The 25,511-nt window shown below is 50.4% G+C and overlaps 1 protein-coding gene across 2 annotated transcripts in view; it reads right to left on the reverse strand.

Moving 5' to 3' along the window:
- Positions 1-13,270: 13,270 nt before the first annotated feature.
- ppp1r16b (protein phosphatase 1, regulatory subunit 16B) overlaps positions 13,271-25,511 on the reverse strand; it is a 217,541-nt gene continuing 205,300 nt past the window's right edge. For both annotated transcript variants that reach the window (XM_038803595.1, XM_038803596.1), the window contains exons 10-11: positions 23,143-23,314; positions 13,271-15,345 (exon numbers count right to left, since the gene is read on the reverse strand). In XM_038803595.1, the coding sequence (XP_038659523.1) occupies positions 14,848-15,345; positions 23,143-23,314 (670 nt within the window). In that variant the 3' untranslated portion in view covers positions 13,271-14,847. The remainder of the gene's footprint in view (positions 15,346-23,142; positions 23,315-25,511) is intronic.

Below are 25,511 nucleotides of genomic sequence, written 5' to 3' on the forward strand. Positions count from 1 at the left end.
CCACAATCTTCTGAGATATCTTCTGGCGCCTTGATCGTTCGCTGCGATCGCCTCAGCTCCGGCTTCGCTGCGGGCACGGGCGTCGGACTCGTCGCAGCGGGCACGGGTGCTGGGCTTGTTGACGATGGGGGGGGGAGAGGGGTGTGTAGGCGATGTAGGGGCGGGGGCGGTGTCAGTGTGGGGGGGGGGGGGGGTGCGTAGGTGTTGGTCGCTGGGGAACTGGCGGGTGCCAGATCCCGGAGGGAGACTGTATCTTGTCGTCCCGTCGCGGTGTGCCACGTAGGCATACTGAGGGTTGGCATGTAGGAGCTGGACCCTCTCAACCAGGGGGTCAAACTTATGGCTCCTCACATGCTTCCGGAGGAGGACAGGCCCCGGTGTCGCAGCCAGGACGGAAGAGAGACCCCGGAGGTGGATTTTCTGGGGAAGACAAATAGACGGTTGTGACTGTACAGAGGAGCGACTGAATGGAGTGGAGTGCGTCGGGGAGGACCTCCTGCCAGCGGGAAACTGGGAGATTTCTAGACCGTAGGGCCAGAACGACGGCCTTCCATACCGTCGCCTTCTCCCTCTCCACCTGTCCGTTCCCCCTGGGGTTGTAGCTGGTAGTCCTACTCAAGGCGGTGCCCTTACCGAGCAGGTACTGACGCAGCTCGTCGCTCATAAACGAGGAGCCCCGGTCAATGTGGACGTAAGTGGGGAAACCGAACAAGGTGAAGATGCTGTGCAGGGCCTTAATGACAGTGGCTGCGGTCATGTTGGGGCATGGGATGGCAAAGTGGAAACGGGAGTACTCATCAACGACGTTGAGAAAATACAGGTTGCGGTCAGTGGAGGGAAGGGGCCCTTTGAAATCGACACTGAGGCGCTCAAAGGGCCGGGATGCCTTCACCAGGTGGGCCTTGTCTGGCCGATAGAAATGCGGCTTGCACTCCGCGCAGACTTGGCAGTCCCTGGTCATGGCCCTGACTTCCTCGATGGAGTAGGGCAGGTTGCGGGCCTCGATGAAGTGGAGAAGCCGGGTGACCCCTGGGTGACAGAGGTCATCGTGGATGGCCCGAAGTCGGTCATCTTGCGCGCTGGCGCATATGCCGCGGGACAGGGCATCTGGGGGCTCACTGACCTTCCCAGGACGAAACACGATATCGTAATTATAAGTGGAGAGTTCGATTCTCCACTTTGGGTTTTATCATTCTTGATCTTTCCCCGCTGTGTGTTGTTAAACATAAAGGCTACCGACCGTTGGTCGGTGATGAGCGTGAACCTCCTACCGGCCAGGTAGTGCCTCCAATGCTGCACAGCTTCCACAATGGCTTGAGCTTCCTTTTTGACAGAGGAGTGTCGAATCTCGGCGGCGTTGAGGGTACGGAAAAAGAAGGCCACTGGCCTGCCTGCCTGGTTAAGGGTAGCAGCCAGGGCAACATCCGACGCATCGCTCTCCATCTGGAAGGGGATGGACCCATCCACCGCGTGCATCGCGGCCTTGGTAATGTCTGCCTTGATGCGGCTGAAGGCCAGGTGGGCCTCAATCATCAGGGGAAAGATGGTGGCTTTGATAAGTGGGCGGGCATTGTCCGCATAGTTGGGACCCACTGGGCAGAATATGAAAAGAACCCCAGGCCTCTCTTCAGGGCCTTGGGGCAGTGGGGAAGGGGGAGTTGCAGGAGGGGGCGCATGTGGTCGGGGTCGGGCCCTAGGACTCCGTTTTCCATGACATGGCCAAGGATGGCAGGCAGAAAACGCATTTCTCCTTGTTGTAGGTGAGATTGAGGGCTTGGGCAGTTTGGAGGAACTTCTGAAGGTTAGCGTCGTGGTCCTGCTGATCATGGCCGCATATGGTCACGTTATCCAAGTACGGGAATGTGGCCCGCAGCCCGTACTGGTCAACCATTCGCTCCATCGTTCTTTGGAATACCGAGACTCCATTGGTGACGCCGAAAGAGACCCTGAGGAAGTGGAAGAGGCGGCCGTCTGCCTCAAAGGCAGTGTAGTGACGGTCTTCCGGGCGGATCGGGAGTTGGTGGTATGTGGACTTCAGATCTACCATGGAGACAACCAGGTAGTGTGCAATCAGATTAACCATGTCCGTTATGCGGGGAAGGGGGTACGAGTTGCGTTAAACAATTTATGGTCTGGCTGTAGTCCACAACCATCCGGTTCTTTTCCCCGGTCCTGATGACCACTACTTGGGCTCTCCAGGGGCTATTACTGGCCTCGATGATCCCCTCCCTCAAGAGCCGCTGGACCTCCGACTTGATAAAAGTCCTGTCCTGGGCACTGTACCGCCTGCTCCTGGTGGCGACGGGTTTACAGTCGGAGGTGAGGTTCGCGAAGAGCGAGGGAGGGGCGACCTTCAGGGTTGCGAGGCTACATACGGTGAGAGGAGGCAGGGGTCCGCTGAACTTCAGGGTCAGGCTTCTGAGGTTACACTGGAAATCCAGTCCTAACAAGAGAGGAACGCAGGGTTGGGGGATGACATAGAGTTTACAATCGGTGTACTCGACTTCCGGTTGCGGTGATGCGGAGCTAAGCCGCGGGTTCGGCGGCTCCCGCTATTTTCGGACTTTTAGGCTCTTTTGAGGGCACGTAACGGCGCTGGGCGGACTTTTCCAGGTGTGGGAAGACATCAGCTACGCTTCCCTGCCGGTGGATGGACTGGACCAGGAGCGGGGCGGTCAAAATATTGGCTCTGGAGCAGAGAAAGATGCGAGGGAGGAAGGCCAAGATGGCGGCGGGTGGGGAAATGGCAGCGTGGACGCAGTGGGCGCAGGAGCAGCAGGAGCTGCTCCATCGCTGCTTCAGGGAGCTGAAAGCTGAGCTGCTGGAACCGCTAAAGGCCTCACTTGACAAGCTCACGGCGACTCAGACGGCCCAAGGAGCAGAGATCCGCGAGGTCCGGCAAAAGGCCTCGGAGAATGAGGACGAAATCCTAGGCCTGGCGGTGAAGGTGGAGTCGCATGAGGCACTCCACAAAAAATGGCAGGCGAGGCTGGAGGAAATGGAGAACCGCTCGCGGCGGAAGAATTTGTGGATCCTGGGCCTCCCGGAGGGGCTGGAGGGATTGGACTTGGGGGTCTATGTGGTCACGATGCTCAACTTGCTAATGGGAGCGGGGTCCTTCCAAGGGCCCTTGGAGCTGGAGGGGGCCCATCGAGTGTTGATGAGAAGGCCCAAGCTGAATGAGCCGCCAAGGGCAGTGCTGATGCGGTTTCACCGGTTCGTCGACCGAGAATGTGTGCTGAGGTGGGCCAAGAAGGAGAGGAGCAGCAAGTGAGAGAATGCAGAGGTCCGAATTTACCAGGACTGGAGTGCGGAGGTGGCGAAAAAAAGGGCCGGTTATAACCGGTCGAAAGCAGTGCTGCACAAGAGAGGGGTAAAGTTTGGTCTGTTACAGCCGGTGCGCCTCTGGCTCACTTATAAAGACCGCCAGTATTACTTTGACTCCCCGGAAGAGGCCTGGGCCTTTGTCCAGGTAGAGAAGCTGGGCTCTGGCTGAGGGTTAAGGGGGGGTTGGGGACTGATGTACAGTGTTCGGAGGCTCTGTTCTCCCTTGCTCTTTTGTGTTGGGTTTTGTTTTTCTTTTTCTTGTGGGAAAGCTTGGGGGATGTTTTGTAGGCCCGTTGTGGCGCGGGCCTTCTCTTCCCGCGTTTTGGGTCGAGGGGCGGGGTTTAAGCTGGAGGCGCGGGCTTTTTCCCACACTGGAATCGGAATTGGGAGGGGACTGTGCCGATCGGGGGGAAGGGTGGTAGTGTTACACGGGGGGGGGGGGGGGGGTCGTTGGGGTGGTGGGAGCAGCCGGGGTCAGCTGACTTATGGAAGTACAACGAGAGGGGCAACGCAGCTGGGGGGGGGGGGGGGCCCTAGCTAGGGGGGGGGGGGGGGGGGGGGGTGTTGGGGGGGGGGGGAGTAGGGGGGTACCGGGTTGCTGCTGGAAGGGCCGAAGGGGAACTGATGGTATTAGGAGGGGTCAGGACGAGGATCTGCCACTGTGGGGAACGGGCCGTGCGGGGACTGCGGGCACGTGGTTGGCCGAGGAAGAGTTATGGCTGACCGGCGGAGAGGGAGGGGGAATAGCCCCCCGATTCGGCTGGTCACATGGAATGTAAGGGGGCTGGATGGGCCGGTCAAGCGGGCCCGGGTGGTCGCACATTTGAAGGGGCTGGGGGCGGATGTGGCTATGTTCCAGGAGACGCACCTGAGGGTGGCGGATCAGGTAAGGTTGAGAAAGGGGTGGGTTGGGCAAATGTTCCATTCGGGGCTGGACGCGAGGAACCAGGGGCCATCTTGGTAGGGAAGAGTATGTTGTTTGTGGCGTCGAGTGTGGTGGCGGTTAGTTGTGGCAGATATGTGATGGTGAGCGGTAAGCTCCAGGGGGAGCGGGTGGTGCTGGTTAATGTGTACGCCCCAAATTGGGACGATGCAGGCTTTGTGCAGCGTATGCTGGGCCGGATTCCAGACCTTGAGACGCGGGGCTTGATAATGGGAGGAGATTTCAATACAGTGTTGGACCCAGCACTGGATCGCTCCAGGTCCAGGACGGGTAAGAGGCTGGCGGCGGCCACAGTGCTGAGGGGGTCCGTGGACCAGATGGGAGGGGCGGATCCTTGGAGGTTCATGAGGCCGGGGGTTAGGGAATTCTCGTTCTTCTCTCATGTCCACAAGGCTTACACGCGGATTGACTTTTTGTCTTTAGCAGGGCGTTAATCCCGAGGGTGGAAGGGACGGCATACTCGGCGATAACCATCTCAGATCACGCCCCGCATTTGGTGGATCTAGAGCTGGGGGAGGGGAGGGACCAACGCCCGATGTGGAGGTTAGAGGTGGGGCTGCTATCGGACGAGGAGGTATGCGGGTGGGTCCGGAGGTGCATAGAGGGGTATTTAGAAACAAATGATAACGGGGAGGTGCAGGTGGGGGTGGTCTGGGAGGCGCTGAAGGTGGTGGTTAAGGGGAGCTGATTTCCATCAGGGCACATAGGGAGAGGGGGAAGAAAAGGGAGAGGGAGAGGTTGGTGAGGGTGGATAGGAGGTACGCGGAGGTCCCAGAGGAAGGGCTATTGAGGAAGCGTCGTAGTCTCCAAGCGGAGTTTGATCTATTGACCATCAGGAAAGCAGAGGCGCAGTGGAGGACGGCGTAAGGGGCGGTATACGAATACGGGGAGAAGGCGAGTGGGATGCTGGCGCACCAGCTCCGGAAGCGGGAGGCGGCGAGGGAGGTAGGGGGAGTGAGGGATGGAGGAGGGAGTCTGGTGCGGAGTGCAAGGGGCATTAACGGAGTGTTTAGGACCTTGTATGAGGAGTTATACCGGTCAGTGCCCCCAGTGGAGGAGGGAGGAATGGACCGCTTTTTTGGCAAGCTGGAGTTCCCGAGAGTCGGGGAGGAGCAGGTGGAGGGTCTTGGGGCGCCAGTTGAGCTGGAGGAGCTGGTTAATGCGATGGGGAGTATGCAGTCAGGGAAGGCACCGGGACCCAATGGGTTCCCGGTGGAATTTTATAAGAAGTTTTCAGACCTGCTGGGCCCACTGCTAGTGAGGACCTTGAATGAGGCAAGGGAAGAGGGGAAGCCGGCTTTGCCCCGAAGATGCCCAGGGCGTTAATCTCATTGATTCTGAAGTGGGATAAGGACCCCCTTCAGTGTGGATCATATAAGCCGATTTCGCTCCTCAATGTGGATGCGAAACTGCTGGCCAAGATATTGGCCAGGAGGGTGGAGGATGTGGTGCCGCAGGTTATTCACGAGGATCAAACGGGTTTTGTGAAGGGGAGGCAGTTGAACGTTAATGTGCGGAGGCTTCTCAATGTCATAATGATGCCAGCGGTGGACGGGGAGGCGGAGATAGTGGCGTCGATGGATGCGGAGAAGGCCTTTGACAGGGTGGAGTGGAGATACCTTTGGGAGGTTTTGAAGAGGTTCGGGTTTGGTGAGGGATTTATTAGGTGGGTGAGGCTGTTGTATAATGCCCCGGTGGCGAGTGTGGTGACGAATGGGAGGTCGGAGAACTTTCGGTTGTACCGGGGGACGAGGCAGGGGCGCCCCCCTGTCTCCCCTGCTGTTTGCGTTGACGATCGAACCCCTGGCCATGGCGCTGAGGGAATCGAGGAACTGGAGGGGGATCGTGCGGGGGAGGGGGGGAGAGGAGCATTGGCTGTCGTTGTATGCTGTACCCACCTGGGGTGGCCACATCCCGATTCCAAAATGGATGCCCGCAAAGAATACAGGGAAAATTGGCCAGCCACAGGAAAACAGCAGGTGCAAGGTTTCCTGTGTATTAAGACTTGCAGAACCCAGACAGAACCGAAACCAATAGCCATCTACATATTAATGAGCAATCCCCAGGAACAATTAGATACATTGAAGCGATCGGGGCCAAGACAGACTCCCCGGCGCCAGCAGGAGCCAGGACAAAGGAAGGCCAACGGACGCATAGGAACCACCCAGCGATCAGGGAACAGCTCCAGTATTGGAGAAATCGATTGGCGGAGCCATAGGCGGAGGGGGCGGAGCCATAGGCGGAGCCCACAAGGGCATCAACATAATACAATACAATGCAATACAATGGTGAATTGTAGCAGCAACACGTTCACCACAAATCGTTCCACCACTGATGGCTCGCTTTCAGTCGCCTGGGCTCCACGTTCTGGAATACCTACATCCGCCCACCTCTCTATCTTGCAGTCCATCTTTAAGACACCTTGAAAGCCTACCTCTTTGATCAGGCTTTGGTCTTTTGGCCTAAAATCTCCTTCCTTGGCTTGGGATCATACTCTGCTTTAAATGCTTCCACTAAGCACCTTTTAATTTTGTTTTATAAATTTAGAGTACCCAATTCTTTTTTCTTCCAATTAAGGAGCAATTTTGCGTGGCCATTCCACCTACCACGCACATCTCTGGGTTGTGGGGGTGAGACCCACACAGATATGGGGAGAATGTGCAAACTCCACACGAATATTGACCCGGGGCTGGGATCGAACCTGGGTCCTTGGCACCGCGAGGCAGCAGTGCTAACCACTGCCCCACCGTGCCGCCCACGAAGCACCTTTCAATGTTAAGGATGCTATATAAATACATGTTGTCCATTCTATAACAGTGACTACACCTCAAAAATACTTAATTGGTTGTAATGTGTTTTGGACATTGTGAGCATATAAATGCAAGTCTATCATTATTTACATCTTCCTTGTTCGGTACAATAGCAAAGTGGTTGTCCTGTACCCAGCACTCATTGAGTTGTGGGGCTCATGCCAAAAAAACATGACTATCAAAGCATGTCATCAAATCTCGGACGGATCAAGGAGGGGACACTGGTTTAGGATTACACACACCTCCGGTCCACTCTGCGTGCTTGGCTCTTAATATCCTCTGAAATAGCCTTGCAAGTTGCTCATTTGTATAAACAACCGAAACTTGACTGGTTACCAGCCTTTGGGAGTGAGCAAAAAAAAAAACCTGCGGCTTTACCAGTGATGTCCATATCCCAGAACCAAACAAATAGCCTTCACTTTTTCCAGCACAGTCCACTAAGTCAGCTGTCACCTGGTGATCTGATGCGGCTAGACCACTCATATTTATTCCACAAGAGGGTGATACATCATCACTGCCCAGTGACAGGTCCGTGGTTTGTGTATGCAGTTGACAATAGGAAAATCTCTGTAGGTGAAGCTGAATTGAAATGGGTGTCATTTAGATCAACTGATTTTGTTTTAATTGGGGGCATAAAATGAAACGTAGACACTTATAAAAATATAAACAACATTTAACACACGTATATAAATATATATGTCAATATATCTAGTACAGCTTTTATTTTTAGACAAATTTTGGAAAGCTCTATATATTATAGAATATTAATACATGATGTGGAGATGCTGGCATTGGACTGGGGTGGGCACAGTAAGAAGTCTTACACCACCAGGTTAAAGTCCAACAGGTTTATGTGGAATCACTAGCTTTCGGAGCATAGCTCCTTCATCAGGTGAGTGAAGAGATAGGGTTGCACAAACCCAGCATATAAAGACATAGGCAATGATGCGAAATAATACTTTGAATGCGAATCTCTGCAGGTAATTAAGTCTTTACAGGTCCAGATGGTGTGACTGGAGAGAGGGATAATCTCAGGTTAAAGAGGTGCGAATTGTTTCAAGCCATGACAGTTGGTAGGATTTTGCAAGCCCAGGCCAGATGGTGTGGTGGTGGTGAGGGGGGGGGGGGGGGGGGGGGGGGGGGGGGGGGGGGGGGGGTTAAATGTAGTGAGACATGAATCCAAGATCCCGGTTGAGGCCGTGCTCGTGTGTGCGGTACTTGGTGCGTCCTGAAGGCTGCTTACCCGAACATCAGAGACTGAATGCTGAAGTGTTCCCTGACTGGATTAATATTAATACAGTTAGTATGAAGTGTAGGTCTTGCTCCAGTGTGTAAAATAGCACATGCAACAACCAAGGTCCAACTACACAGAGAACAGCAGAAAAAGAAGAAAACACAGCTTGTACACATGTAGCTGACTCCTGAGGCCGTTGACATTGACCCACTAAAAAAAGGAATCGAACCTGGGACCCAGCAGTACTAACCCCTGTGCTGCCGTGGCGTCCAGTGAACTAGATACGTTTTTACGACAATGGCTTCATGGTCATACCAGCTTCTCAATTGCAGATTGTTAATTAAATTCCACCAGTTTCCTTTGTGGGATTTGAACCCAGAACTTTAACCCAGGCCTCTGACTTACTAGCCGAGTGACATTGCCACTATGCCAACATTCTCGCACAGTTGAATGAGCCACAAAGACTTACTTGTGTCTGAATTAAGAATGGTTGTGTCTACTTGATGTTTTTTCTTGCCTGCAGAATGGAAGTATAAGTTGATGTTCCGAGGACTGTCGTGGTAAAAGTCAAACAGTTCCAGGTTCTTGATGAAGGCACTGCCTCAATGCAACATCCAACAACAAGCACTGTATTGTGAACATCCCCAACCTGAGGCTGGCTGTTCAAACCACCACGGCAATTTCTACCTCAGTGTCTTTTCAGTAGTGTTGCCGGGCCACATAATCAAACCCCAAACGCCTCTTCAGATTTTGAGATTCTGGGAAACACTGCCTGTAGCAAAACTACCATAATTCAGGTTACACACCAGTATTACCAGCCCCCCTTCCCATTATTCCCATCTGAAAGGTACTGACCTTTGCTGAGCTATAGATTAGAAGATTAGAGGATTACAGCACAGAACAGCCCTTCGGCCCTCGATGTTGTGCCGAGCAATGATCACCCTACTCAAACCCACGTATCCACCCTATACCCGTAACCCAACAACCCCCCCCTTAACCTTACTTTTTAGGTCACTACGGGCAATTTAGCATGGCCAATCCACCTAACCCGCACATCTTTGGACTGTGGGAGGAAACCGGAGCACCCGGAGGAAACCCACGCACACACGGGGAGGACGTGCAGACTCCACACAGACAGTGACCCAGCCGGGAATCGAACCTGGGACCCTGGAGCTGTGAAGCATTTATGCTAACCACCATGCTACCGTGCTGCCCCACGTTCAGCATGCACTTATTACCACCCATATCCCTCGAACACATTCCCTGTAGCACAGTCCACGTTGGTATCCCCAATATCCAACCTTGTTCATACGTGCACACTTTTCAAAAAGAAACGGGGTGGGGGAAAGGAGTCACGTACAGGAAACCAAGAGAATTGTGGCTCATTTAAAATCCCTGGGCACTGATTTATTAATTTACCTGCACCATCCGAGAGACTGCAGATTGAACCTCTGGCTTTGTGTTCCTTACCGTTTAATATAACTTTTAACATTTAATCCGATGGGGGTAATGTCACAATAGATTGATCGTGGAAACCATGGGTGCAAAAAGCCGGCACTTTGTTCAAGCAACAATTAATTCTTGACTTCAAACCCCCTCAGTGGCACTGACCCATATATCAGCTGAAAGAAAGATTGTTGCTGATAGCATTGGCCTAGATATTTTTATGCACCAACTTTCTTCGCCAATTTACTGGGTAAAATGCCTGTCCACCTGGAAATGAAAAGCAAGTAAAACTGATAGCTTTAAATATGACAGGTAAAGTGGACAGAAATGTCAGGTTGGAGGGATAGCTGTCGGTGCACTGCTTTCTGTCATATTCAAGGAGCATGGATGTGGCGAGGGTATTTCTTTGCCAAGTGCTATTTCTCTGTTAGTCTGCTGATAAGCTCCTATTTTCACTCAGCCCGACCTTGGCATCTCCAATGCGAAGTGAGAAGCGGATGAATGGTTGGCATGCAGCACGGTGGCACTGTGGTTGGCGCTGCTGCCTCACAGCGCCAGGGACCCGGGTTCAATTCCAGCCTCGGGTGACTGTGTGGAGTTTGTACGTTCTCACCATGTCTGCATCGGTTTTCTCCGGATGCTCCGGTTTCCTCCCACAGTCCAAAGATGTGCAGGCTAGGTGGATTGGCCATGATAAATTGGTCCTTAGGGTCCAGGGATGTGCAGGTTAGGTTACAGGGCTACGGGTATTAGGCGGAGTGGATTGGTGCAGACTCGATGGGCCAAATGGCTTCCTTCTGCACCGAAGGGATTCTATACTTGCCAGATGACTGCCAATGTCCCCTTGTCAGGAAACACAAAGGACCACCCAGCTGTGGATCGCCACTCTGATTTCCCCTTGACCTGGCCGTTCAACCTATCAGCTCCTTCTTCCGGCACTTTCCGACTCGGCCGGGATCTGACCCATTGTTGGAGTGGACTGGGGCTTGAAAGAAGGTTTTTTTTTTTCATCTGCACATTGAGGCTGTCGCATTAACCCCACCTCAGTGACTCCATACAGAGCAAAGGTAAAAATTCTTGGTGTCTGAACATTCAGGGTTCCTCTGTGTGTTCCACACAAACCCCAGCCCTGCAGGATCCACAAACACCCATCAGAGCGGAGAAAGGGCAGCTTTACAGTGCTGAGGAACTAACAGACGTTGCCGGGCTCCGCCTGAATTGCTTGGGATGAAGGAGGCGGGCTCTCTGTTGGTCCACAGCTCAACACTCCCCAGTGGTGCCCTTATTTGCTTGAGGGTCGCTGTGCCAATGTGCCCCTATCTGTAGAGAACAGGACCCTAGCTGGTTAGTGACGTACTGAGTATCTACCGGAGAGGAGCCAGCTACTCAGACTCAGAATCTGCAGCATCATAATTGTCTAACAAAGCACTTCAGAGGTATTTTGTCAGGAATTTAGACAGTTGCGTGCCAACAGTTCCTCCCCGGCAGACTGCTTGACAGCACCTGACTATAATGGTTTTGTGAGTAACCTCAAATCTGATGAGTTTAAAAGTCTGCAATCTGTTAAATATCACTGTCAAAAACAGCTGAAACACAGTGCTGCTGAAAATAACACTGCAGATTCACAGCTCACTCCCTGTATTCACACTGATTATTGCTTCAGTTGTAGGCAATAATTCCACTCCCCAAAATAAGAATTATTGTCCTTTAAGCTCCCTCCAAATAGTCAGTGAGCGCAGCCAAGAATAAGCGCGTTGTGACCTGTGTAGTCAGTGTTGGAATGTACTTGCTGAGCTATACGCACCAGGCAGATTGCAGGTTTGATCCCAGTTTGGGTTGTTAGCTGATTTCACTTATCAGCACAGTAGAGGCGTTCCAATTATCTCAGGGATAGAGAGACATGGGGAATGAATCCAATAAAACTTCCACTTCTAAGACAATGATCCCTGCTTGATAATCCACACATGTAACAATGTCATGCCAGGGCCTGTAGTGATATCTCCCAGGGTGGGAGAAGCCTGCAGGCACTCACTCATGGGGCTGGTGTTTGAGGAACGAGCACGTGAGTACTGAATGTTATATCCCCAGCGACAGGCCCCAACATTTCCTGCTGTTGATCAGAGAGAATTCAAATGAAAAGAAAAAGCAGCTCAAAGTAGAGTCTGCACCGGCCCTTGGAAAGAGCAACCTACTTAACACATGCCTCCACCCTATCCCTGTAACCCAGTAACCTTTTTTGGAAACAAAGGGTAATTTAGCTTGGCCAATCCACCTAACCTGCACAACTTTGGACTGTGGGAGGAAACCGGAGCACCCGGAGGAAACCTACGCAGACACGGAGAAAATGTGCAAACTCCGCAGACAGTGACCCAGCCAGGAATCGAACCTGGGACACTGGAGCTGTGAAGCGACAGTGCTTACCACTGTGCTACCGTGCTGAAATGTGAAAAAGAAATTTGTCCAAATACTTCCATAGACAACTTAAAGAGGTGAACCTTCAATTAAACCCCCCCCCCCCCCCCCAACCCCACACACACACACACACTTCAGGTACACAATTCATCGACGTGATTTGTCAACCCTTTTAACTCTGGCAGACATCAGCAGATTTTCATTTACTCCTTTCTTTCACATCCCCAGATTCACTGAAGTAACTTTTACATTTGATGGGAGTGCACAATTCCTTCTGTTCAATGGGAGGGAAAATCAAAATGGTGATGCAGTTGGGACAGTAGTGGCAGCGGCAGTGGCGGGGTTGGGGGGGGGGGGGGGGGGGGAATACCTGGCATCCATTCAGCACCTCTGCAAAAGTTGAACATGATTCCAACTCTTTGTTGAATTCACATCCACCGACCCTCTCTGCCCCGGTTCACACTGGGCAAATGGTCTTTTGGAGAGGGTTGTCGGAAGACACTGGAACCTCGTCACCTGTACCTCTGCACACAAGCATGACTACAGGGGAGGTGAGCAGAGAGAAATCGCTGCAGGACGACTCTTGAGAATAGAGGACATAATATTCTTGGCTCACTGTGGATTTGGTTGCCACCAATGAGAGGGGGAACGTCTCCCCCTCTGGGAGCGCACATGCCAGAGTTTCCTGGCTGTTCACTGGCTGCCGGGATCTTCTGCTCCGGCTGACAGTTTTCCGGCAGCGAAGGGTGCATTCTTTATTTTTAAAAAATTTTTTATTTTTAAATAAGAGTATCAATTATTTATTTTTTCCCAATTAAGCGGCAATTTAGCGTGGCCAATCCAACTAACCTCCACATCTGTGGGTTGTGGGGGCGAAACCCACGCAGGCACGGGGAAAAGGTGCAAACTCCACACTGACAGTGACCCGGGGCAGGGATCAAACCAGGGTCCTCGGCGCCGTGAGGCAGCAGCGCTAACCACAGCGCCACCATGCCGCCCAGACAGAAGAAACGTAAGACTTACGTAGCCCATTTCGCAACCTCAGAATGTACCAAAGTGCTTTACAGCTGATGAATTATTGTGGAAGTGCAGACGCTGTTGTTTTTTAAAAAAAAACTTTATTCCATTCTCAGAGTTACAAAGCCAATGTGCGGAGTGGACAGGGCAAGCCCTTAATCCATCTCCTTGCTTGTTCCAAAAAAACAATTCAAATTCAGATTGAATCCAATCTATGGCCCCCACAAAAGAGACATACTGGATCCCAGCTGACACGAACACACATTACACCTGATCCCGGGCTTGATCCTACATTTGATCTTCGCCAAAAGAATGCGAAACACCACTCTTAATTTGTCGGCAAACCCAGCAGCCAGTTTGCACCCTGCAGCGTCCGACAGACAGCATTGCAATGACTGACGAGCTAATAATCTCTGGACGTTCTGACTGAAGGATAAATGTCAGTGAGCACACCAAGAGATTGATGTGTCAGCTTAAGCTTTGAGCTTTTGACTGCTGCAGGTGGATTTTTAACCCAGTTTACGTTTGCCTTGTGGCCATCCCAGATGGTCACATGATATTCAGTTACTATAGCTACCACTCCAGAATGTGCATAATGCTACCATTCAGTCTCTTGCTCAACTTTGCACAGAACGCCATCCTGACCCAGATGGAAATAAGAATACTGGTCCAAACTATTTCCTTCCTTTGTGGGTGCTGAATGCATGCAGTTGGCGGGGGATGGACGTGGCAGGACATGGTCCCAAGTGAAATTGGTTTCTCACCCAGCTCCCTGCCCAGGCGCAGAATTGGCCCACATTGTTGTGCAGATAAATATCCATGTGGGGAGCTTTTCAGTGAGGGACGAGACTCGAGACCTGCTTCTGCACAAATGCAAGATCTGTGTCTGTGACCACCAGCACCTGGAAGTACTCTATCTCTCAGTTACAGAAGAGAAAATGTTTCCCATATTGTCTGCTCTAGTACGATCACGCCAGCACCCCCCCCCCCCCCCCCACCCAACGCCTCCTCTGTGAGGGGGAGGGGATTAGACAGCACTTTAAACCACAGTTTCTTTAACAAACCCTTTCTCCCCATAGGTTCCAGGAGAGGGTAATGTAGTCCTTTGAGGACACGAGTAACATCGATGCTTGGGAAATCTTAAATAGGTCAAGCGGACAATATTTGCTCACTTCAAAACAGTGCAGCATTGTTAAACCCGGCGCTGTGCCTACCTGTTCACTTTAAAGTACACCGTACAAAACTGACATTTATTTTCATGAACTGGTTAAAGAGGCTGCTGGTGCCGAATGGGCACTCAGTTGGGTTCCACTGGATTACCCTCACGTTAAGTCCTGCAGTGTGAAAGAATAAAAGAGGTCCGGTCCCAGGCGAATCAGAAACTCTGTACAGCAATACAGTGTGCAAACCTTACCAGGCCGGATAGTCAGGAACTCCAGGCAATGACACAGCCATTCACTCTTACCTTGCAGAATAAAGAACTCCATAAAGTTACACAGTGAATGCAATGGCCAATGAATTAAAATAGTGCTTAAATTAACATCCTCACAACAGTACTTCAATTTAGCAGCTACCGACATGAGTGTCGTCATATAGGCTGCCATCCACGGCACAAGTGCAACTTGCAACAGAAAACCTTTCCAGTCACTGCGATTCCATCACACAATCCGGCAGCAGCCCTGTCCCTTTGCGTCTGGCTCCTCCAAGGGCGCCTTAAGTCGTAATAGCGGAGGGTCCCCACTGGGCTGGTAGCAGTAGAGCGAGTTCCCATTGGAGGTCCTGGAGCCCAGCGGGCCGCTCTTTGCCTGAAGCTGGTCACTTTCCCAGATACTTCCCAGGCCGTTGGCCAGAGGAGCTTCCTGGGACATCTGCTTCTTCAGTTTGGCGGCTGCCCGCTGCCGCTTCAGCTCCGACAGCGTCTGGCAGGTCCTGTCTCTGCTTGGCTGCGGCGATGAAGCAGGGCGGCGATCGCCCGGGAGAACCTGGCCATTCGCTCTTTCCGCACCGGGGGATGTTCCCGTGGATTCAGTGTTGGCGGAAGACAGCTGGGAAGCTGGCGCGGGGACGGGAGGACTGCTCTTTCCACCAATATCTGCCGACTTTTCTGTAGATTCAACCTCTTCCGTCAGGCTTTTCGGGGGGCTGGATGACAGATTCTGCATTTAAAACAGGCACACAAATTACTCCATTTTCTCACCGACAAAATCTAGAACTAAATGAAAATGGTTTCCGCACCATAACGACTGCTGAGGAATTTTCTTTACAGTGAGTTGTGATGTGGAAGGCAATGTCTGAAAGGGTGGTGGAAGCAGATTCAACAATAACTTTCAAAAGGGCGTTGGATGATTCTTGAAATGGAAATTTTCAGGATTTATTGCCAAAAGAGCAGGGGAATGGAACTAATTGAATAGCTCTTGTAAAGCGTGATCACAGGCACTAGGGGCTGAAGGGCCTCGCTCCATCATACTTTATTCCGTCCTTTTCAGATTGATTCAACAGTGCAGTCTTGGTGGTTATTCTCTACCTTAGTTGGCATCAGCTACTCAGCACAGAGAAGAGGTTAAACGTTAGATATCCCCCTGCCGAGAGGACGTAGCACCGCTCTCGACAGGGCACAGGCGGAGGAGCTTCAGGTCACCCACAGTGCTGTTATGGAGGGAGTTCCAGGATTTTGACCCGGCGGTAGTGAAGGAAGGACAATGTATAATTCCAAGTCAGGCTGGTGTGTGGTTTGGAGGGGAACTTGCAGGTGGTTGTACGTCCCAAGTCCTTCTCGGTGGCAGACAGAAGTCATGGGTTTGGAAAGTGTTACCAAAGGAGGCTTGGTGAGTTGCTGGAGTGCATCTTTTAAAAAAAAAATTTAGACTACCCAATTATTTTTTTTTTTTCCCCAATTAAGGGGCAATTTAGCATGGCCAATTCACCTAACCTGCACATCTTTGGGTTGTGGGGGGGGGGAAAACCCACGCAGACACGGGGAGTACGTGCAAACTCCACACGGACAGTGACCCAGGGCCAGGACTCGAACCCAGGTCTTCAGTGCCGCAGTCCCAGTGCTAACCACTGTGCCGCCATGCTGCCCTGCTAGAGTGCATCTTGAGGGTGGTACTGTGTGTATTCTGTGGTGGAGGGAGTGACTGTTTAATGTGGGGCACTCATTCAGCAGTGTCCTGGATGGTGTCGAGCTCCTGGAGCATTATTGGAGCTGCACGCATCCAGGCAAGTAGAGAGCATTCCATCACACCCCTCATTTGTGACTTGTAGATGGTGGACAGGCTTTGGAGAGTCAGGAGGCGAGTTATTCCCTGCAGAATTCCTAGCTTCGGACCAGCTCACGTGCCACAGTATTTATATGGCTGGTCCAGTTCAGTTTCTGGTCAATGGTGAATGTTGATGGTGAATTCCCTGTGAAATTTACACCCAAGTGTAATGCAATGTTGCATTAAAGTTTGCTTTGCGTATTTATTTTCTAAATTACAATAACTTCAGAGTTAATTGTGCATCTTCATATTGGTTTGTCTTATGGCTGTTTGCCACCTAGTGGTACAATTGTGAACCACAGCACACAGATGAGCATCAATGCACCAATTAACAAACATATTAAACTGACTATATTGCACAATTTAAAACAGTGCCACGGGAGTCTTGCACATCTTCTAAAAAATGTTCTTTCTCCCTCATGATTGGTTCAAAGATGCTATTTTTCTGCACAGATATTTGGAGGTCTGGGGGTGGGTAGTTAAAAGGAGTGGGGAGGATTTATCCCCGAGTGAATTGGGAGGTCCCTCACCTGAAACGTGTTGGGACAATTGGCGAGTGTTTTATTTATTGGATGTGGGTGTCACTGGCGAGGCCAGCATTTAATGTCCATTCCTAATTGCCCTTGAGAAGGTGGTGGTGTTACCATTTAAGAGTCAACCACATTACTGTGGGTCTGGAGTCACACATAGGCCAGACCAGGTAAGGACGGCAGATCTCCATTCATAGATTCATAGAAGTTACAATGCAGAAGGAGGCCATTCAGCCCATCAAGTCTGCATCAGCTCTTGGAAAGAGCACCCTACCCAAGCCCACACCTCCACCCTATCCCCATAACCCAGTAATCCCACCCAACACGAAGGGCAATTTTGGACACTAAGGACAATCTATCATGGCCAATCCACCTAACCTGCACATCTTTGGACTGTGGGAGGAAACCGGAGCACCCGGAGGAAACCTACGCACACACGGGGAGAACATGCAGACGCCGCACAGACAGTGTCCATTAGTGAATCAGATGGGTTTTTAACGACAATCAACAGTGGCTTCATTTCACTTTTAATCCTAGATGGATTTCTCGATTGAATTGGGATTTTAACCCGGATCCATGGGCCCCCAGAGCATTACCCCGCGTCTCTGGATTGCTAGCCGAGCGACAATACCTCCAACGTGCCAACACCTCCCATTTAGCAACAGTTATATAACAAGGGCTTTAAACCAAATAGTGAGAGTGAGGGGCCATGTGAGGGAAGTGAGACAAGAGAAGACGAGAGAGCAAGGTAAGAGTAAGGAAAGTGATAGCCAAAGCATGGCAAGAAGGGGCAGAGAGTACAACTCGCAGATAAGGCTAGAGGTTGTGAAAATAATTTAAAGAGAGAATGAAAGGCAGCCTTGCTGAATGCACACATCGTTCACAACAAGGTGGATTAATTGGCAGCACAATGACAAGTAACCAGATATGATCTACTTTTCATTACGAAGACGTGGCTGCAGGGTGAACAAGGCTGGTTACTGAATATTCAACATTTAGGAAGGATGGGCAAAAGGGAAAAGGAGTTAGGGTAGCACTGTTAATAAAGGATGAAATCAGTGAGGGAGGATCGTAGATCGGAAGGTCAAGGTTGGGTAGAGCTAAGAAACAGCAGGGGGCAGCATACAATGGCAGGGGTTGTTTGTAGGTTGCCAAAGAGTAGAGGTAATGTAGGGCACAATACAAATCAGGGTTTTTTGAAGATGTAACTAGCAGAATAGATAAAGGTGAACCAGTGGATGTGCTGTACATGGATTTTCAAAAGGCTTTTGAGAAGATTCCACACAAGAGGCTGTTGAGCAGAATTAGAGCACATGGGATTGGGGGGTAATATACTGACATGGATTGAAGTTAGAGAGTAGGGATATACAGTCACTCTCACTTTGGCAGACTGTTACTAGTGAGGTTCCGCAAGGATCTGTCTTTGGGCACCAGCTATTGGCAATCTACATCAATGATGTGGGTGTGGAGACCAAATATAATATTTCCAATTTTACTGATGACACACATCTTGGAAGGAACGCGAGTTGTGAGAAGGACGTAAAGTGGATTTAGTCAGGCCAGGTGAATGGGCAAGAGCATCGCAGGTGGCGTTTAATGTGGAAAAAAGTGAAATAATCCACGTTGGTACGAAAAACAGAAATGCTATTTCTTAAATAATTCTTTAAAATAGTTTGGCAGGGGGGATGGGAACCAGAGCTACGCATCAGAGGATAGGGTAGCTGTTGAACAGGCAGAAATAGTATGCAGCGAGTCTGTGAGGAAGGATAGACTGTTGATAGGGCAAAGTTGCACTCAGTGGAATGGGTTAAAGTGTGTCTGTTTCAATACAAGGAGTGTCAGGAATAAGGGAGATTAACTTAGAGCATAGATCTGTACTTGGAAGTACGATGTTGTGGCCATTACGGAGAGACATGGATTTCACAGGGGCAGGAATGGTTGTTAGATGTTCCATGTTTAGATATTTTAAGAAGAATAGGGAGGGAGGTAAAAGAGGAAGGGGAGTGGCACTGTTAATTAGGGAGTGCATCAGAGCTGCAGAAAAGGAGGTAGTCGAGGAGGGTTTGTCTACTGAGTCAGTATGGGTGGAAGTCAGAAATAAGAAAGGAGCAGTCACTTTATTGGGAGTTTTTATAGACCCCCCAATAGCAGCAGAGAGATGGTGGAACAGATTGGGCAGCAGATCTTGGATAGGTGCAGAAGTAACAGACTTGTTGTCCTGGGTGACTTCAACTTCCCTAATATTGACTGGAACCTCCTTAGTATAAATGGTTTGGATGGAGCAGATTTTGTCAGGCATGTACAGGAAGGATTCCTGACTCAATATGTAGATAGGCCGACTAGGGTGAGGCCATATTGGATTTGGTGCTTGGCAACGAACCAGGCCAGGTGTTAGATGTCTTGGTTGGAGGGCATTTTGGTGACAGTGACCACAACTCCTTGACCTTTACCAGAGTCATGGAGAGGGATAGGAACAGACAGTATGGGAAGGTATTTAATTGGGGGAGGGAAAATTATACTGCTATTAGACAGGAGCTGAGGAGCAAAAATTGGGAACAGTTGTTCTTGGGGAAATGCACAACAATAATGTGGGGGTTGTTTAAGGAGCACTTGCTGCTAGTGCTGGATAGTTTTGTCGCACTGAGACAAGGAAGGAATGGTGAGGTGAAGGAGCCTTGGATGACAAGAGAAGTGGAGCTTCTAGTCAAGAGGAAGAAGGAAGCTTACATAAGGATGAGGAAGCAAGGATCTGGCATGGCTCCAGAGGGTTACAAGGAAGGAACTGAAAATGGACTTGGGAGAGCTAGAAGGGGGAATGAAAAATCCCTGGCGGGAAGCATTAGGGAAAACCCAAGGCATTCTACACATGTAAGAAATAAGAGGATGATCAGAGTGAGAGTAGGGCCGATCAGGGATAGTGGAGGGAATTTGTGCCTAGAGTCTGGGGAGGTAGGGGAGGCCCTAAATGAATATTTTGCTTCAGTATTCACTAGAGAGAGGGACCTTGTTGCTTGTGAGAACAGTGTGAACCAGGTTAATAGGCTTGAACAGGTTGATATTAAGAAAGAGGATGTGCTGGAAATTTTGAAAAGCACCAGGATAGATAAGGCCCCTGGCCCTGACGGGATATACCCACGGTTACTACGCAAAGCGAGGGAGGAGATTGCTGCACCGTTGGCGATGATCTTTGCGTCCTCACTCTCCACTGGAGTAGTACCAGATGATTGGAGGGAGGCGAATGTTGTCCCGCTATTCAAGCAAGGGAATAGGGGAATTCCTGGGAATTACAGACCAGTCAGTCTTACGTCTGTGGTGAGCAAAATATTGGAAAGGATTCTGAGAGATAGGAGTTATGATTATTTAGAAAAACATAGTTTGATTAAAGATAGTCAGTATGACTTTGTGAGGGGCAGCTCACAAGCCTCATTGAATTCTTTGAGGATGTGATGAGACACATTGATGAAGGTCAGGCAGAGGATGTGGTATATATGGATTTCAGTAAGGCAGTTAATAATGTTCCCCATGGTAGGCTCATTCAGAAAGTTAGGGGGCATGGGATACAGGGAAATATGGCTGTCTGAATACAGAATTGGCTGGCCGAAAGAAGACAGCGAGTGGTAGTGGATGGAAAGTATTCCGCCTGGATGTCGGTGATCAGTGATGTCCCGCAGGGATCTGTTCTGGGACCTCTGCTCTTTGTGGTTTTTATAAATGATTTGGATGAGGAAGTAGTAAGTTTGCCGATGACACAAGGGTTGGGGGAGTTGTAGATAGTGTTGAGGGCTGTTGCAGGTTACAACAGGACATTGACAGGATGCAGTGCTGGGCTATGAAGTGGCAGATGGAGTTCAACCTAGATAAATGTGAAGTGATTCATTTTGGAAGGTCGAATTTGAATGCTGAATACAGGATTAAAGGCAGGATTCTTGGAAGTGTGGAGGAACAGAGGGATCTTGGGGTCCACGTACATAGATCCCTCAAAGTTGCCACCCAGGTTGATAGGCTTGTTAAGAAGGCGTAGTGTGTGTGTGTTGACTTTCATTAACAGGGGGATTGAGTTTAAGAGCCGTGAGGTTTTGCTGCAGCTTTATAAAACCCTGGTTAGACCCCACTTGGAATATTGTGTCCAGTTCTGGTTGCCTCATTATAGGAAGGATGTGGATGCTTTGGAGAGGGTACAGAGGAGATTTACCAAGGTGCTGCCTGGACTGGAGGGCATGTCTGATGAAGAAAGGCTGAGGGAGCTAGGGCTTTTCTCACTGGAGCGAAGAAGGAAGAGAGGTGACTTGATAGAGGTGTACAAGGTGATGAGAGGCATGGATAGAGTGCATAGCCAGAGACTTTTCCCCAGGGTGGAAATGGCTGTCACGAGGGGACATCATTTTAAGGTGATTGGAGGAAGGTATGGGGAGATGTCAGAGGTCGGTTCTTTACACAGAGAGTGGTGGGTGTGTGGAATGCACTGCCAGCAGAGGTGGTGGAGTCAGTCATTAGGGACATTTAAGCGACTCTTATACAGGCACAAGGACAGCAGTAAACTGAAGGGGTGTAGGGTAGATTGATCTTAGATTAGGATAAATGGTCGGCACAACATCGTGGGCCGAAGGGCCTGTACTGTGCTGTACTGTTCTATGTTCTAAATGGGGAGAGATTGAGAGGTGTTGATGTCCAAAGCGAGCCAGTGTCCTTGTTCACAAGTCACTGAAAGCTAACATGCAGCAGGTGCAGCAGACAATTAGAAAGGGAAATAATCATAATAATCTTTATTATTGTCACAAGTAGGTTTACATTAACACTGCAAAGAGGTTACTGTGAACAGCCCCTAATCGCCACAGTCCGGTGCCTGTTCGGGTACACGGGAGGGAGAATTCAGAATGTCCAATTCAGCTAACAGCACATCTTTGGACTGTGGGAGGAAACCGGAGCACCCGGAGGAAACCCACGTAGACACGGGGAGAACGTGCAGACTCCGCACAGACAGTGACCCAACCGGGAATCGAACCTGGGACCCTGGCGCGGTGAAGAAACTGTGCTAACCTCTGTGCTACGATGCTGCCCATGGACTGTTGGCCTTAATTGCATTGGGGTTTGAGTACAGCAGTAAAGATATCTTGCTGAAATTGTATAGAGCCTTGCTGAGACCACATTTGGAGTATTTTGTGCAGCGTTGGCCTTGGAGGGACTTGCCATACTTGCCATAGAGAGACTACTGCAGCAAATGTTCCCCAAACTGATCTCTGGGATGGCAGGAGGGGAGACTGAGGAGACTGGACCTGTATTCTCTGGTGGTTAGAAGCTTGAGAGGTGATCTCATAGAAATGTGCAAAATTGTTACAGGACTTGACAGGGCAGATATAGGAAAGAGGTGTTCCCTGGCTGGTAAGGGGGGGGGGGGGGGGGGGGGTCTCGAGCCAGCCTCAGAATAAGATGTAGGACTGAGATAAGGAAGAATTTATTTGCTCTGAGGATGGTGAATCTATGTGATTCTCTGCCCCAGTAGCTGGTGGAGGCTCAATCAATGAGTATGCTCAAGACTAAGATGGGTGGGTACATTTCTAGCTGTTCAAGACATCAAGGGACATTGAGACAGGAAAATGCGTGAAGGTCAGCCATGATGCAGTCGAATGCCAGAGCAGGCTGAAGGGGCCGAATGATTTTCTCTTGCTCCCATTTCCTAGGTTCCTATCCACAGCCCCCATCCCCTCCGTCCGCCCTGTGATGTCCGATTGTAATTTTAAATTGCAGCTGGCAAGGCCTCCCCTTATTGGTTATATTTAATCATGATTTGGGACGGTTTCTGGCCTCTCAGGGAATCGGGGGAATATGAGGAGCAGGCGGAAAAATGGAGTTGAGGCCAAAGAGCAGCTGCAGTCCCCTGAATTGGGGAACAGGCTCGAGAAGCTGTAAGGCACAGTCCTGCTCCGGCTCTTATTTAAGTCGGCCGCGCCGTTTTAAAATACGCAGATCAACTCCGGGGCGGTCATCGGGGCCCGATTATCCATGTTAATCTGAGACATGATCGGGTTGGGGGATGGAGGGGCAACGTTAAACCTGCCAGGAATACAGTAGGGGACATACGAATGGACAGATAGGGCCCCAGTTTAACATTACATCCTAAATGATGGAAACTCCGACAGCTGGATATTTTAATGGAAGTCTTTACCGGGGTCAGATTCTCTTGATCTTTGGATGACTCCTTATCTTCTCCGTCGCTGCTTGCAAGTTCCCTTTCCATTTCCTTCTGCTCCATCTGCTGCCAGATAATTGCTTCTTGCTCGCATTCCTTCCTGTACAAATTATTTCGGTCAGACACGCTTGCGCGGCGCACGACAGTCCTGAAAGGTAAAAGGAGATCTGCATCAATCTTTGCACAAAGCTTCCCTGCACTGATTGTTCTGTCTTGAGAATGGATACCGCGCTGGCTGGGGCTCACCCAGTCCTTAGATCAACTCACAGGTCACAAGCTGAGTGTTGTCACTTCCCCATTCCTTTCCCTCACTTCAAGAAAAGGAATATTTGTGTGTATCGGTTTTCAAGATGAAGGATCTTAACGATGGCTAATGAAACATTTTCCATTTCAGGAAGACAGTCAATATCAAAGCCAAAAGGGTATTCGGGAGAAATATTATTACTCCGTGAGTGGTTAGACTGCGGAACTTAAGGGCAGCACTGTGGCGCAGTGGTTAGCACTGCTACCTCACGGTGCCGAGGATCGGGGTTCGATCCCGGCCCCGGGTCACTGTCCGTGTGAAGTTTGCACATTCTCCCCACGTCTGACTGGGTTTCACCCCCACAACCCAAAAGAATGTACAGGGCAGATGGATTTGCCATACTAAATTGCCCCTTAATTGGAATTTATTTTTAAAACTGTGTGCGATTGCTGGTGGAGTCAGGGTGACCAGCCATCTCTTTGTTATATGAGATAGTCCTGTATTAGAGGGCACTGTCCCATGTCCCAGGTCCCATGGTGACAGGATGCTGTTTTCCCATGAAATCTCACTCATCTGCTCCTTTCCTGTTGGTGCATCATGGTAGCAGCCCACAACACCCCACCACTCTTTAAAAAAAAATTTTTTTAGAGTACCCAATTCATTTTTCCCAATTAAGGGGCAATTTAGCATGGCCAATCCACCTACCCTGCACATCTTTGGGTTGTGGGGGCGAAACCCACGCAAACACGGGGAGAATATGCAAACTCCACACGGACGGTGACCCAGAGCCGGGATCGAAGCTGGGACCTCGGCGGCGTGAGGCAGCAGTGCTAACCACTGCACCACCGTGCTGCCCGCCCCACCACTCTGACAGCTCCTCCCCTCACCCCAATGAACCCTGAGGTTGGAGTGTCCCTTCCCTTCCTCCGTGAGTATTGTTCTCCCAGCGTGGAATGAGAACAGATTGCTCCTTAGTTGAGAGGTGGCGGGGCAGCACGGTGGCGCAGTGGGTTAGCACTGCGGCCTCACGGCGCCGGGGTCCCAGGTTCAATCCCGGCTCTGGGTCACTGTCCGTGTGGAGTTTGCACATTCTCCTCGTGTTTGCGTGGGTTTCGCCCCCGCAACCCAAAAATGTGCAGGCTAGGTGGATTGGCCACGCTAAATTGTCCCTTAATTGGAAAAATGAATTGGGTGCGCTAAAATGATTTTTTAAAAAACGAAAAAAAAAAATAGTTGAGAGGTGGCAATCATTTGGAATTCAGATGCAGCACCGAAGGAAACCATCGTGCATGGGTCAGGACTCTCTGAAAGAACTATCCGTTAGTCTGGTTCACCGTCTGTGCTGACGTTTTTCCTTTCGTCATGCATGAAGAATTTACAAATTTTAACGCTATATTTTTTTTTAATGAACACAATATGCGTGAGGATGGCTGCCGCCATCTTTTGGTATTTGAGCTGCAGACAGTAGAGTCTGTGGCAAATACCTGTTCAAATGTGGCCGAAAACATAAGAGATGGTGGGGTTTCAGCCAACTCATCTCCATGTTTCACCAGGGACATCGGAACTCAGTGGGTGCTAGACATTTGTGAAATGGGTCCCAATGACCGTTTCACTGTATTCTAATGGCCCCTTGCCCAAACACCTTTTAGAGGAGATTGTGGCAGACTGATTATGTCAATGGACTGGTAATTTAGATGCAAAAGCTAATCCTACATACAACATACAGTGCAGAAGAGGGCCATTCAGCCCATTGAGTCTGAACCCACCCACTTAAATCCTATTTCCACCCTATCCCCGTAACCCACTAACCCCTCCTAACCCTTTTGGTCACTAAGGGCAATTTATCATGGCCAATCCACCTAACTTGCACGCTTTTGGACTGGGGGAAGAAACCGGGGCACCCGGAAGAAACCCACGCAGACACGGGGAGAACGTGCAGACTCCGCACAGACAGTGACCCAGCGGGGAATCGAACCTGGGACCCTGGCAATGTGAAACCACAGTACTATCCACTTGTGCTACCGTGCTGCCCTGGGGACACAGGTTCAAATCCCACCATTGCAGTTTGTGGCATTTAAATTCAATTAACAAAATCTGGAAT

The sequence above is a fragment of the Scyliorhinus canicula genome, chromosome 7 (assembly GCF_902713615.1).
Source record: "Scyliorhinus canicula chromosome 7, sScyCan1.1, whole genome shotgun sequence".
Classification (NCBI taxonomy): Eukaryota; Metazoa; Chordata; class Chondrichthyes; order Carcharhiniformes; family Scyliorhinidae; genus Scyliorhinus; species Scyliorhinus canicula.